Source organism: Salvelinus sp. IW2-2015, linkage group LG10, assembly GCF_002910315.2.
Source record: "Salvelinus sp. IW2-2015 linkage group LG10, ASM291031v2, whole genome shotgun sequence".
NCBI classification, from domain to species: Eukaryota; Metazoa; Chordata; class Actinopteri; order Salmoniformes; family Salmonidae; genus Salvelinus; species Salvelinus sp. IW2-2015.
Genome location: NC_036850.1, coordinates 16,097,935 through 16,111,683, shown reverse-complemented (window position 1 = coordinate 16,111,683; position 13,749 = coordinate 16,097,935). Strand labels below are relative to the sequence as shown.

The 13,749-nt window shown below is 41.0% G+C and overlaps 2 protein-coding genes across 5 annotated transcripts in view; one reads left to right on the top strand and one right to left on the bottom strand.

Moving 5' to 3' along the window:
- Positions 1-1,146: 1,146 nt before the first annotated feature.
- LOC111969372 (MARVEL domain-containing protein 3) lies at positions 1,147-8,970 on the bottom strand. The gene is made up of 3 exons (XM_070445418.1): positions 8,889-8,970; positions 4,480-4,620; positions 1,147-3,463 (listed from the first exon to the last, which is right to left on the bottom strand). Exon 3 carries the CDS (start codon positions 1,987-1,989, stop codon positions 1,609-1,611), a length of 381 nt encoding a protein of 126 aa, XP_070301519.1. The 5' UTR covers positions 1,990-3,463; positions 4,480-4,620; positions 8,889-8,970; the 3' UTR covers positions 1,147-1,608.
- LOC111969371 (ubiquitin carboxyl-terminal hydrolase 10) overlaps positions 3,834-13,749 on the top strand; it is a 37,923-nt gene continuing 28,007 nt past the window's right edge. For 2 of the 4 annotated variants that reach the window (XM_070445417.1, XM_070445416.1), the window contains exon 1: positions 5,575-5,841. Coding sequence is in view for 2 of the 4 variants with exons in the window: in XM_023995456.2 (XP_023851224.1) it covers positions 3,894-3,912 (19 nt within the window). In the remaining 2 variants the exon portion in view is untranslated. Of the gene's footprint in view, positions 3,913-5,574; positions 5,842-13,749 lie in introns of those variants that run through there. The other 2 variants (XM_023995456.2, XM_023995457.2) reach the window with 2 other exon arrangements.

Sequence of the window (13,749 nt, the reverse complement as noted above, 5' to 3'; positions counted from 1 at the left end):
TACAGGAAGATGGGGCACAGATCAAGGTGACATCACAATGATGGCAAAGTATTCCCTTTAATTATTTAGTAGAGGAGATCAACTACTGTTCATGATCTGAGTGCACCATAATCCTATGTAAATACAGGTGTGTGTGTGAGGGTATGCATATTTAAGTAGGTTATGGTGTCAATGCTTTTCTGATTCAGTTCATCCAATCTCTGTAAACCCATTATAGGTTTTATTTCTCTTCTCAGAGGGAGAACATGCTGCCTGTTTGTCATTGCGGTCTGAGTGAGAAAGTATGCACACGTGCATGCATGTGTTGCTATTATATTTAACAGAATGAATCTCCATTCTGTTAAATGATTATGGTGAACTCTGGAAAGAATCTGATATTGAGGACGTTTCAATTGTGTAACATGTGACCAAAGTAAACATGGTTTGATCTCACCTTTCTTTCTGTACATTCTTTTCTAGAGATGCTTGAATATTTTCTCTCAATGGCAAGAAGCTGAGGTTTATTTTTGTACATTGTTCCATGCAAATGTATAGGTCCTTCTCCACTACAGAATCTAGAATAAAGGGATAGTATACCGTCACAGATTATTGTATTTTTATTTAAGATACTAATTAATGTATTTAATGTCTGAAGCATGCCATATATAAAATATATACAGTGCATATATGTGATTACTTTGTACAAAATGTTAACAATATGTTTGTAAGCCAAGGCATTGTTTTGAATATCTGGAGCATATCTAATATTTTTGTTTATATTTTAGCATGCAGAAAACTGCTACATTTTAATTCTGTTAAATATTTGATGTAAATAGTTTGAAGATACCTTGTGTTTTATCATTTAGGAAAAGAACTAACCATGAGCACTTTTGCACTCCTTAAAATTGAGTGGGCAATGGTTTATTATTTCATTTGAGATGCTGCTATGACTAGTTTTGAGCAGAAAAGCTGTATTTTTAATTAACTTTCAGCCAAGTAGCAATAAAAATTTATACTGTGAAAAACCTGGGCCTTGGTGCATTTCTATCATTTCCCTACCTTCTGTTCCCCTATGTCTTTCTGATGATAGCGTTGGCCAGACACTGTCCTCAGAAACACCATGGATTTGCTTCTGAGCTGCATTACAGAAACCATTTCAGAACCAAATGGAAGAAAAACGAGATCTTTATTGGATCAATTCAGGTAGATCACTTCCGTTAAGCAACAGAATCGGCGGAATGAATATACCCCTGATCTCTTTACTCTACACCAATAAAGATTTGTTTTCAGTCCCACAGACAATAACTATTCTTCAAGGTAAAATGAAGATATTCTTGGCAAGAGGGTTCATGAGTAAGAGAAATACATCTGTTTAAGATTTGACACTGTAGATGTCTCACATCTGTAACATTTAGTAAAACAAGTGTGCACGTTTTTAAAACGTATCAGAACAAAATTGCTCTTTGTACAGTTCAACACTTWAAAAAAAATCAATCACAGTTCATATAAAATGCACTAATATTTATAGCTGTTTGACCTCAACCCTAGATTTGTATCCTTTATATTCACAGTGGGGGTGAGCAAACCTGTTATAAGTTACCATCTTCCATTGCTCTCTGTCTCTTCATCTCACGCACTGCCCTGAAAGCACGGATGGCCAAGACCATCCGAAGATGAAATCAGTGACTCCAAGCACCCGAAGAGGCCTCCAGCGATGTCTGCTCCATTGAGTGCACACGCAAAGCCCTGGTGCCCTTTGCTCTTGTAGAGCGCTTCCCTCTCCGTACAGATGGGGTTGTCGTAGGTCTCCTGCAGCTTGATGAAGTAGAAGGCCAGGGCAGGGATGTAGCCCAGGCCGATCAGGAGGTTCACCAGGGCCTCACCCAGCAGCACAGGGACTCTCAGGACCCCCAAAGCCATGCAGGCATAAACCATCAGAGCCCCTCCACAGGCCATGCTGAAGATGTATGGAGGCAGCTTGAGCAGCTCCTTGACCCTGTCCTCCTCCATAATAGTACTGGTAGAGACCCCGGTAACACCCGGAGTTACTGTAGGACACTCCCGAGCAGATGACTATCAGCAGGTTTACAAAGATCTCTATTATCTGGCATAGAACAGATAAAGAATAGCTAAATTCATTATTTATCATACAGTAAGAGTCTCGGGGAGAAAGCGAGCTGAGTTGAAGGTCAAGTTATACATTTCACAAGAGAGGGAGGATTATGCAGCTAAATTGAGGTTGATCCGAGTTCAACCAACACTGCCTAATGGAGTGATGGTTAATTTCAGTGGAAATTCCACCTCAGAACATACAGTATGCCATAGTGTGAATTAAACATACATCATGGATGAACAACCAATTTGGAGAAAGAAACCAAATACAAAAACTCCTCAACGTTGAGTAATACAGATATAATACAAAACTCAAATCCCCTCAAAGACCCTGTACCCTCGGGGAGGCCTGGTCATGTGGTTGGTTAGGTCATTCGTAACCTACCCAACTACATTCCTACTACAGGGGTGTAATAATTAGTCCAAAACATTTCGCAACGACCATCGTTTACGCCCAACAAAAACAAGAGTTTCTATTGCACAAATTCAGCTAGGTCCCTCCCCAGTTGGTTCTGTTTGGTCCTGGGATTTATTCACTAGGAACCAATCAAACAAAACAACGCCTACTACACCATACCAGCGAGATTCACGCACAAACAATTCTACCACAACATTTCAGGTGTAAGTTGTTGCTGTTTGTTCTTTAATTTACACATGGCTTGTTGTTAAGGCATATCTGAGGTTGTACAGAGCCTGATAGTATTTCCCCACAGATGGAAACGTGTAAATTGTTACACAGAAATTTGATATTGAGCTAAAAATGGCTGCGTTGGACAAAAACACATTTACTTGAAGAACAGTGCAGATGCAAAGTTTGGTAACAGACTGACAGCACAAACTGTAAATGTGTTTTTGTAAAAATAAAAAATTAAGTAGAAATTAAGTAATCCTTGTGCATAGAGTTGTACAGTATGGTTTGTTATGATTTTACAATGATTGTTTTTGGTTTTGCATATATTCTAAAGTGAAAAATCTGAGTTTCTGCATCATTCTGTTACTGTGGAATTGCCAATGCCCAGGATGGTAACAGTGGAAGCAACTCTGTGACAGTCAGATGGTCTCTTACGCTCTCTGTTGTCCTTGTTGACTACTGCCTCTGTGGTCAGGTGGTGGGTCCTTGTGAGAGTGGGGTGTCATATCCCGCTGTCGGTCAGAGTAGTCCTTCTCTCTGTCCCTCCTGTCATCTCCAGAGCCCTTCTCATCCCTGTATCTCTCATCCATTCTGCCGCTCTCTCTCTCTTTGCCTTTCCCGGTCTCTCTCTTCATGTGAGGAGCTTCCTCTGTCATGAGTGCGGTCCCTCTCCCTGCTGTTGTTCATCCCTCTCCAGGTATCTGCTCCTCTCTGGCATTGTCTGGTCTCTTGGCCACTTCTCTGAAAAATTATTAGAATGAACATTGCCACGATCAATTGAGTATTAGTGTAAAGGTGTCATACACCTTTACACTAGAGAAGTCCTGGGGCAGGGATGAAACCCGAATTATACAATATAGTCTGACTGTGACCCACGTCCTGGGCGGTTCTTACCTTACCAGGCAAAAACTGCCCAGGAGAAACCCGCCAAAAACCCACCCTTTCTTTCAATTGGCTCCTGGATGCTTATCTTTTTATTGTCTCTTGGCTAATTCGTCATTCTACGGGGTGTAGTACCGTCCGGCGACACTGTGATACAGCTGCCCAGTGTGAAGCATTTCCCATGACTCACTGCGAACCATAGAATGAGGAAGCAGCCTGGAGCCAATAGGAAGAGACGCATCCAGGAGCCAAATGAAAGCGGGGCAGGTTTTGGGGGTGTTTTCCCTGGATGGTTCCAACCTGGTCAGGTAAGAACCGCCCTGGATGCGGGTCACTGTCAGACCCAACTCTAATGATACTGTGATGATTCTGCACATAACTGAATACACATTGAAAAACGTCAAACAAAAATGCTGACAATGACTCGCAACCTGGTCTCTGAGCATTTCGTATTATTCTGTACGTAAATCTGAGGTACTCCATTTAGTATGACGTTTAGTATAGTTACATAAAACAGATTGTTACTTATGGCAAAACCGAAAGTATAACGTGAGCGTCTAGCAACCCAAAGGTCATAACATATCATACGAAATGGACATCCACAAATTAATACCATACGAAACATAACATAACTGGTGTGTCTCGGATTTACGTACAGAATAATACGAAATGCTCTGAGACCAGGTTGTGACTCGAGGGCAGTAGGCAAGAGGCAATAACGTTTGTTAGTATAATTGATGAAGATAAAAAAGAAATACATGCATTTTCATGGTACCTGTGACGAATGATAAGGCTCACAGGTATGCTGTTTGTTGAAGCGAACCAAACATTGACATAACGAATTCATGAATATAGAATAAAGAAATTAACAATACCTCTTAATTCTGGTTCTTATCTGGATTCATTTGTGCGAATGATTGTATTCTTTACGTCTTTTACTTTTCCGGTATCGTGGCACTTCTTTCGTTTCCAAGCTCCTCCCTCTCACCTGTACGCCCTATAGAACTCCACCCCTACTACCAAAGCAGCATTCCGAGGGCATGGGACAAAGGGGTGTGTAGTGTCGGTGGAAAAAGTGGTGTTTCAATTGAGGAAGTGGCCATGTTGCTGGGGATCAGACATGTCCTGTGCAAGTGAGACAGGTTAACTGTTCCTGGGTGAGAGCAGCGCAGCAAGTGTCTTATGCGGTGATGAAAGTAAAAGATAGGATGGTGGGCAAATGGTGAGGGAGCCTGAGAGTATTTTAATGTATTTATTTTTTATTTAACCTTTATTTAATAACTAGGCAAGTCAGTTAAGAACAAATTATTATTTACAATGACGGCCTACCCCGGCCAACGCTGGGCCCATTGTGCGTCACTATTGGGACTCCCAATCACGGCCAGATGTGATGTAGCCTGGATTTGAATCAGGTACTGCTGCAGTGACGCAGTATTTTAGACCACCTGCGCCACTCGGGAGCTATCCCTGTGAGTAGTAGGGATTTGAACAGTTTAAGCTTTAGTAAGGTTGGCTTCTAGGCGTTTATTGCTATGGTCATAACAGCCGCACAGATGGAGAGTAAATCACAGGAGATTGAATTTGTAGTAGCTGCAGCAGAGACGTTTTTGTGTGTTAGATTTTAGTGCAGAATAACTACAGGTGGTTTTAAGAGAAAGGGTTCCAGGTTCCCAGGCCGACGGCTCGGTTGGTGCCAAAGTAGTGGGAAGAGGTGTTTCCTTTTTCCTTTGTAATTCCCCCCCCCCCCCATTTCCCCTCTAATTTTTTATTTTATTATTATTATTATTTACAAATGTGCATGGATGGAATGTTGAAATAGCAGTAAATCTTAGTTATAACAACACAATCGGTCTGTCCTAAATAATATATAGCTGACAGCTCTTTAAGCTCCTACTCAAGCTGTCAAACGTTCACTACTATACCCTCCTACCCGGACGTAAACGCACGCGTTCCCAGAGCACACTAGCCATCCGCGGCGCGCGCAGGCCAGAAGCAAGGAGGCGAGACAGAAATGGCGGCGACGGCGGGGGAAGCAGCGTGATATGATGGAGCAATAAAACAACCTAAAAATACAAATGTCAGTCCATTGTCGAGAAAATGAAAAAGATGTCAAAATAGGCCGTCTTTTGTAATAATTATTACAAAAAAAACTAACACCTTCCCCGGAGAACGTCCATCTTCTGATTGGAAAAGAGAATCTCACAGGGAGCATGGCTTCTCAGAGTAACGTTAACCAGGTAACGTTAGAATTCTTCACGCTGCTGATACGTCTAGGATTTTTAACTGTTTCACATTGACATAAGATTAATGTAAAAGTAGTCTTAAATAATGTTACATTTGTAGATGTTTCTTGGCCGAATATAGTGGTGAAAAGTGTGATGAAATTGCTTGCTAATGCTGCCCTAAATAGCCTATTTCCCCATTGAAACACGAGCATGGTACAGGCCCGAGGAGCCTCCATTCAAATTAGCGAACAGTACTCGAAGTAGGGTTAGCTGAATCTAAAAATTGGCAAAAATCGTGTGTGCACGTTGTGTTGAGAAAATGCCACATTCAAAAGACTCCCAACAGGTGTAATTTTCCGTTGACAATTTGTAGTTGTTAAATTGCTGCGTGTATGTGCATGGCCCACCTGCTTTGGCTGATGCGACAGGCCTGTTTGATTTTCATAACTGTTTGTTAGCTAGCTTAGCATTTAGATATGAGTGAATAGTAAAAGTGCCGACGAGTTATAAGCAAGGTATTAATACAATTGTATATGGTCAAACGTAAACTTTGTAATTGATTTGTCTGGCCAGCTAACTACCTAGTTTAATATAGCTAGCTGGATAACTAGCCAGAGTTCGTGCGGACGCAGGTGGTGTGGCTAATGACATAGCTACTAGCTACAGTGGGCCTGATCAGAGGCGGGTTAGGTAGATTTTCGAATCTGAACCATTCGGGATTCTGCAAACGGTTCGGAACTTGCGCATTGTCCCCTTTAGAGCACGTAGCTAGTTGTGCTTCTTTCAAGGGAAGCTGACTCATGTGGACAGACTTCCATGATCTGTTTAGATGTAATGACTTGTCACGGCCTGAAGTCTAACTACTAACTAGCTATCTATCCTACATTGAAAGGTAGCTAGCTATATCTTCTGTCCAGGTATAATAACATTAGTCAACTAGCTAGATATGGCTGTATACATCCATGTAGCTAGCTTGCCTGCTGGGGACCAGACTGGTGAATTTCAAAATCCACCAACCTATGGAACAGCTGTTATTAATTATGGAAATGGTCATCTATTTACAAGCTGGAATGTCCAATAAAATACAATTTGAACCTACTCTACCAGTTGTCTGCGTGGGCAGGAATGAAACTATAATATATCCACAAATTATTATTAAACCAACTTTTCAAAGTGCTGGTAGTGTTAGATTTCTCGCATGAACACAATGCATTTACATGCACGCGACGCATGTATACTTGCCACGCTCCTGCTCTTGTTTACATGGTTTTGCGCATGTTCAAGCTGCAACAACAAACATCTCTGGCACATGACACAATATGTTGATTGCTGGAAATTAGCTTAAACTAACACATTTTTATTTTTTTATTTTTTTTATTTTACCAGGTAAGTTGACTGAGAACACGTTCTCATTTGCAGCAACGACCTGGGGAATAGTTACAGGGGAGAGGAGGGGGATGAATGAGCCAATTGTATACTGGGGATTATTAGGTGACCGTGATGGTTGAGGGCCAGATTGGGAATTTAGCCAGGACACCGGGGTTAACACCCCTACTCTTACGATAAGTGCCATGGGATCTTTAATGACCTCAGAGAGTCAGGACACCCGTTTAACGTCCCATCSGAAAGACGGCACCCTACACAGAGCAGTGTCCCCAATCACKGCCCTGGGGCATTGGGATCTTTGTTTAGACCAGAGGAAAGAGTGCCTCCTACTGGCCCTCCAACACCACTTCCAGCAGCACCTGGTCTCCCATCCAGGGACTGACCAGGACCAACCCTGCTTAGCTTCAGAAGCAAGCCAGCAGTGGTATGCAGGGTGGTATGCAGTGGTATGCACCTGGTATCAATTCTCTTTGATGCCAAGAGACGGCCCTTTAAAAATGTTCCTTCCCAGGGCCCAAGACATGTTTCATCTGACCATGCAATACCGAAGTCTTAATAAAACTCAGTGAGCTATTTTTGATCAAATTGGAGTTGTGTTCTGATTATGAGGGAGTCCCACATGAATTTACTGTCACAAAAGGGGTCCCCGGCTGCAAAAAGTTTCAGAACTCCTGGTTTACAATGCAAGGAATGGCAGACGTTTCAAATGTGAGAGTATGATATACAGTGTCTTCAGAAAGTATTTACACCGCTTGACTTGTTCAGCATTTTGTTGTTACAGCCTGAATATAACATTTATTGAGATTTGTCACTGGCCTACACACAATACCCCATAATGTCAAAGTGGAACTATGTTTTTACATTCATTAAATGAAAAGCTGAAGTGTCTTGAGTCAAGTATGGTGAAGTTATTATTACACTTTGGCTGTTGTATCAATACACCCAGTCACTGCAAAGATACAGTCGTCCTAACTCAGTTGCCGGAGAAGAAGGAAACTGCTCAGGGATTTTACCATGGTGACTTTAAAACAGAATTTAATGGCTGTGATAGACAACTGAGGATGGATCAACATTGTAGTTACTCCACAATACTAACCTTACTGACAGACTGAAAACAAGGAAGCCTGTACAGAATAAAAAATATTCCAAAACATGCATCCTGTTTTCAACAAGGCACTGAAGTAATACTACAAAAAATGTGGCAAAGCAATTCACTTTCCATCCTCAATGCAAAGTGTTATGTTTGGGGCAAATCAAATAATATATATCCGAGTACCACTCTATATTTTCAAGCATAGTGGTGACTATCATGTTATGGGTATGCTTGTAATCATTTAGAACTGGGGAGTTTTTCAGGATAAGAAAGAAACAGAATGTATCTAAGCACAGGCAATATCCTAGAGGAAAACCTGATTCAGTCTGCTTTCCACCAGACACTGGGAGATTAATTCACCTTTCAGCAGGACAATAACCTAAAACTCAAAGCCAAATCTATATTGCCTACCAAGAAGACAGTGAATGTTCCTGAGTGGCTGAGTTAGTTTTGACTTAAATCGGCTTGAAATACTATGGCAAGACCTGAAAATGGTTTTCTAGCAATGATCAACAACCATTTTGAAAAGAATAATGGGCATATATTGCACAATCCATGTGTGGAAAGCTTTTACACTTACCCAGAAATGCTTGCAGCTGTAATTGCTGCCAAAGGTGATTCTAACACAGAAGTCTCTTTTCCTGGAGAGCTAACTTCCAGTAAGTTTTCACTCCAACCCCAGTTGAAACTAATTTGATTAATCTTATCAACCAGATAATTATTAGAATCAGGTGTGCTAGATTAGGGTTGGAGTGAATTTTCAGGACGGTAGCTTTCCAGGAACAGGGTTGGAGAACACTGTTGTAACATGCATTGACTTAGGGTGTTGAATACTTATCTAATCAATATGTTTTACAAATGTTCACATTTTTCTTCCACTTTGACAGAGTATTTTGTGTCGATCGTTTACAAAAAATGACAAATCAGTTTTAATCCCGTTTTTGTAACACAACAAAATGAGGAAAAAGTCAAGGGGTGTGAATACTAGCTAACTAGTTAGGCCAACAAGAAATGTACTATTAGTAATCTGTCAAGGTCCATGTTTGTCTAACTACTAAGTGTTTTTAATCCTACTCAACTATTTTCAACAATTATGGTTTATAGCGATGGCCAAGCTTCATAACTAGCTTACTACCTAGCTAGCATGCTTGCCCATCAACAATTACATCAATACAGAGTCGGCCTAAGCTAGATGTCAAATTCCCATTGTGCCATAGTGTCCACCCCACCAGGGCTGGTGAACGTAAGATAGCTGGCTGGCTAGGGGTTGAAGATTAGGTGCATGTGTGAAACCGTGTATATCTCACTGAAGGGCTAAATAGTAAACCATTGATCTAAGGGAGGTAGTTTTGTTCTGAGTCATTCTGAGAGGGTTGTTTTTGCACCTGAGGTCATGTGTCCACTGCACTACCATTTTATATTCTTAATATAAGGCTCTGGTATCAGGGATTTAGCGAAGTGGCATTGAATGCACATAAGGGAGACACTCATTTTATGATTCACAGTAAAATTACATTTTACACTATAAAATGTCTCAAGGCATAGAAGAAAATTGATTGAATGACAATGCCCATTGCAGAGAATTGAATGTACCTGCAATGTATGGGTTGTGCACAAGGAGCAGCAGAAGCCACATCTTTGCTTTATGACTCAGGGTTGCTCGATTGAAGCAAAGGGTAGAGGAATGGTAGCTTTTGGACACCGTTCCACACCACAGCAGTGGGTTGTCTGAGAGTTGCGTACCAAAGTCATCACAACATTTTCTAAGTTCGTAAATGAGTGCTAGGAATCTTCAGCTGAGTAAATGTTTCCACGTATTGTGGACGTCAAGCATAAAATGGTTCATGGGCCTGTATAGTTTCTACCTAAGTHTATTGTACTGTGTATTTGCCCATATTTTAGTTTTTCACAGTTTCATCAGTTGGTGAACAGCATGGATTTGGGAATGGTGGATTGTCTTAATGTCACATGACAAATGTGTGTTAAAGTAAAAAAAAAAAAAAAAACTACGGAATGGGATATGGTTAATTTCCAAGCATGATCTGATATGTTGGTGGCCTTTATTTTTTTGAATGGTGAGCTCCTGATTCAAAATTATGGAAATGGATCATGAGGCTCAGAGTTGCCTGGCTGGTTAGGTATTTTCCTGAACAGCAGGTTGGAGCAGTGTTTAGAGAGCAGAGTTGCCTCCCATTTGTCTTACCCTTGAAAGGTCCTGCAACACCATGGCCTCAGAGAATCCAATCAGCTGTTGGTAGTGTTTGAATGTCATCGCCCTGTATTAAAGTGTCTCCTACGTGAATAAATTATAGTGTTCTTCTCTGTCATTTCTCTGCTCAGTGTCTAGTTAACGTTTTTTCAGTTCTTGGGCATCAGTTCTTGGGCATCACTTGCACTCATCATACTTAACTTTTCTTCATAAGAATGTAATACGCAAGCCCCGGCATGCATCATCGGTTTATTCAAAACGTGTTTGACCTTATTTGTAGTGTTGCATATTCATGGTATGCCAAGTTTGCTAATAGTGACTCTTTGCATTCCAATTTGTGAGGCCGGGCTGGCTGAGTCCCAGTCCAATAGGGAACACTGGGTAGTAGTGATGAGGGAGTCCCAGTCCTTTTAGGTATAGGGGGTTGTGGATTGTTATTCTATGCCTCAGGTGGGAGTTGGTAGTGTCTGGTAACTTGAAATTCCAGTGGGACATCTTGTGTGACTGGCTCTTGTTTGACATATGTTCTAATACACCCCCACTCCTCTAAGCCACCCAGTTCCTTAAAGCTGTCTTCCTCATAAAGCAAACTTTGGATGTGTTTTTGTTCATTGTTAAGCAGAAGCCTCATTGAATGCTATCTGCAATATATGATTATCATTCTACTCTATTGACGTAAAGTATACTAACATTAGAAATGAGCATGTGTTCAGTTTCTCTAGTTTAGCTCCTTTTATCAGCGACAATGTCATCATTGTGCTTTATATTTCATATGGATCCCACCTTAGAATGTAAGCCCCACCCCCTGCTCCCTGATCTGTAACCACATTCATTAAAAGTGTGTGTGGGTGCACGCTGTCTCACTGGAGCATGTTGAAGTAATACAGATGGCCATTTTGTGGTAATCCTCAATCCAAACGAACAGCGAGGGAAGCTTAGTGTGGTACGTGTGGCACGCCTGTAGAAAGAGGCAAAGGGACATTCTTTCTGTTGTGATTGTATTAGCTGTCCTGAGGCCGTTGGATTATAGCTGGCTGTTTATCGCTTGTAGTGCCATTTCAGCAATGTTGGGCCCTCATTTGCAAAGAGTTACATATGCTTGAACTGCACTTTCTTTTCTCTGTGCCTCCCTTTTCATGTCCCACAGTTAAATCCGCTGGGAGGATTCTGTGTGGTTAGCAAGCTTGTTTCAACTTTTTTCTTTACTGCTCCATATCATTGGACACCTTCCCCTCACCATGCACCACCAACACTTGTTTTGTTTAGAAATAATTTTTTATTTCTTGCCTAATGAAAGACTTCAAGAATGTATTTTCAGGCTGTAATGTTATGCAGATATGTTTTTGGCCCCTGCTATTCTGTAATGAGCCAAACCAAAAAAAGTCGCCAGGCGATTGAAGGACCAATTCACCCCACTGTGCAGCAAGTGCAAGAGACCTTCAATTGCGCAGTGCGACTGGGATTAAGATAATTATAGCCAGCATGGGGAAGGCAGGTTATTTTTACAAAGTAGTGTATAGCCGTGGCCAGCACGTGGCTGGCTAGAGTACTATCCCACTGTTAGTGTCTGGTCTGGAGGGGGATTGCCTTGTCAGGTTTGTACCGACATTTTAATGCCTTCCCTAAAGATTCCCGTTTAGATGAACACACATTGATTGGCCTTGGTCCAATTGGGTTACAAACTGATTGATGATGGCAGAAGGGTTTGGTGTGTATGTGTGAAATTTGTAGATTCCTATATTTATGAGTATTTGAAACCTCAGATGTGGGTCATTGAAAATTAACAAAATTGACTTCTTATTTCCGCATGGTTCTGCAAACAATAAGAATGACCACCCCGCTTCCAATTATTAATATGGGGAATTTGGTTGTGTGAAAATTGTTGCCAGTACTCAACTCAATTTGCTTAACCTCTCTGGGATATGTGGGACGGTAGCGTCCCACCTCGCCAACAGCCAGTGAAATTGCAGGGCGCTAAATTCAAACAACAGAAATCTCATAATTAAAATTCCTCAAACATACATGTATTATACACCATTTTAAAGATAAACTTCTTGTTAATCCAGCCACAGTGTCTGATTTCAAAAAGGCTTTACGGCGAAAGCACACTTTGTGATTATGTTAGGTCAGCGCCTAGCCACAGAAAAACATACAGCCATTTCCAACCAAGGAGAGGTGTCACAAAAGTCAGAAATAGCGTTAAAATTAATCACTTACCTTTGATAATCTTCATCTGATGGCACTCCCAGGTCTCCATGTTAGACAATAAATGTTCGTTTTGTTCGATAAAGTTCATCTTTATGTCCAAATACCTCCTTTTTGTTCGCGCGTTTAGTCCAGTAATCCAAATGCACAAGGCGCAGGCAGTCCAGACGAAAAGTTTTAAAAAGTTGCATTACAGTTCATAGAAACATGTAAAACGATGTATATAATCAATCTTAGGGATGTTTTTATCATAAACCTTCAATAATATTCCAACCGGACAATTCCTTTGTCTTTAGAAATTAAAGGGAACGGAGCTCGCGCTCATGCGCCTTGTTCAAACAGCTCTTATTCTCTCCCCTTTCATAGTAGAAGCCTGAAACAATGTTCTAAAGACTGTTGACATCTAGTGGAAGCCTTATGAAATACAATCTGACCCCATTTACACTGTATATTGGATAGGCAATCACTTAAAAAAACGAAAAACCTCAGATTTCCCACTTCCTGGTTGAATTTTTCTCTCAGGTTTTTGTCTTCCATATGAGTTCTGTTATACTCACAKAAATTATTTTAACAGTTTTGGAAACTTTAGAGTGTTTTCTATCCAAATCTACTAATTATATGCATATTCTAGCTTCTGGGCCTGAGTAGCAGGCAGTTTACTCTGGGCACCTTATTCATCCAAGCTACTCAATACCGTTCCCAAAGAAGTTAATCACATTAGTGTGGAACCTTGTGTAAAAGGTGCAGCTAGAAGGAGTAATCCCTGGACAGGGCTTGACAGAAACTTTTTTTTGTCACTTGTCCAAAACCACATGTCACTTGTCCAAAAATAGAAAAATGGTCTAACACCATTTTTACATCGTTGTATGTTACAAGGAACCACTTTGCAAAATATAATGCATTACTGTATTTTTTTTTACCATAGAAAAGAGAATCAGACGGCAATGTTGGCTGCAATCTCCTTATTGACGACTGCATATCTGTCTCAAAATAAACACTGCTCCTTTAAGGCTTTCCTGAAGGATGT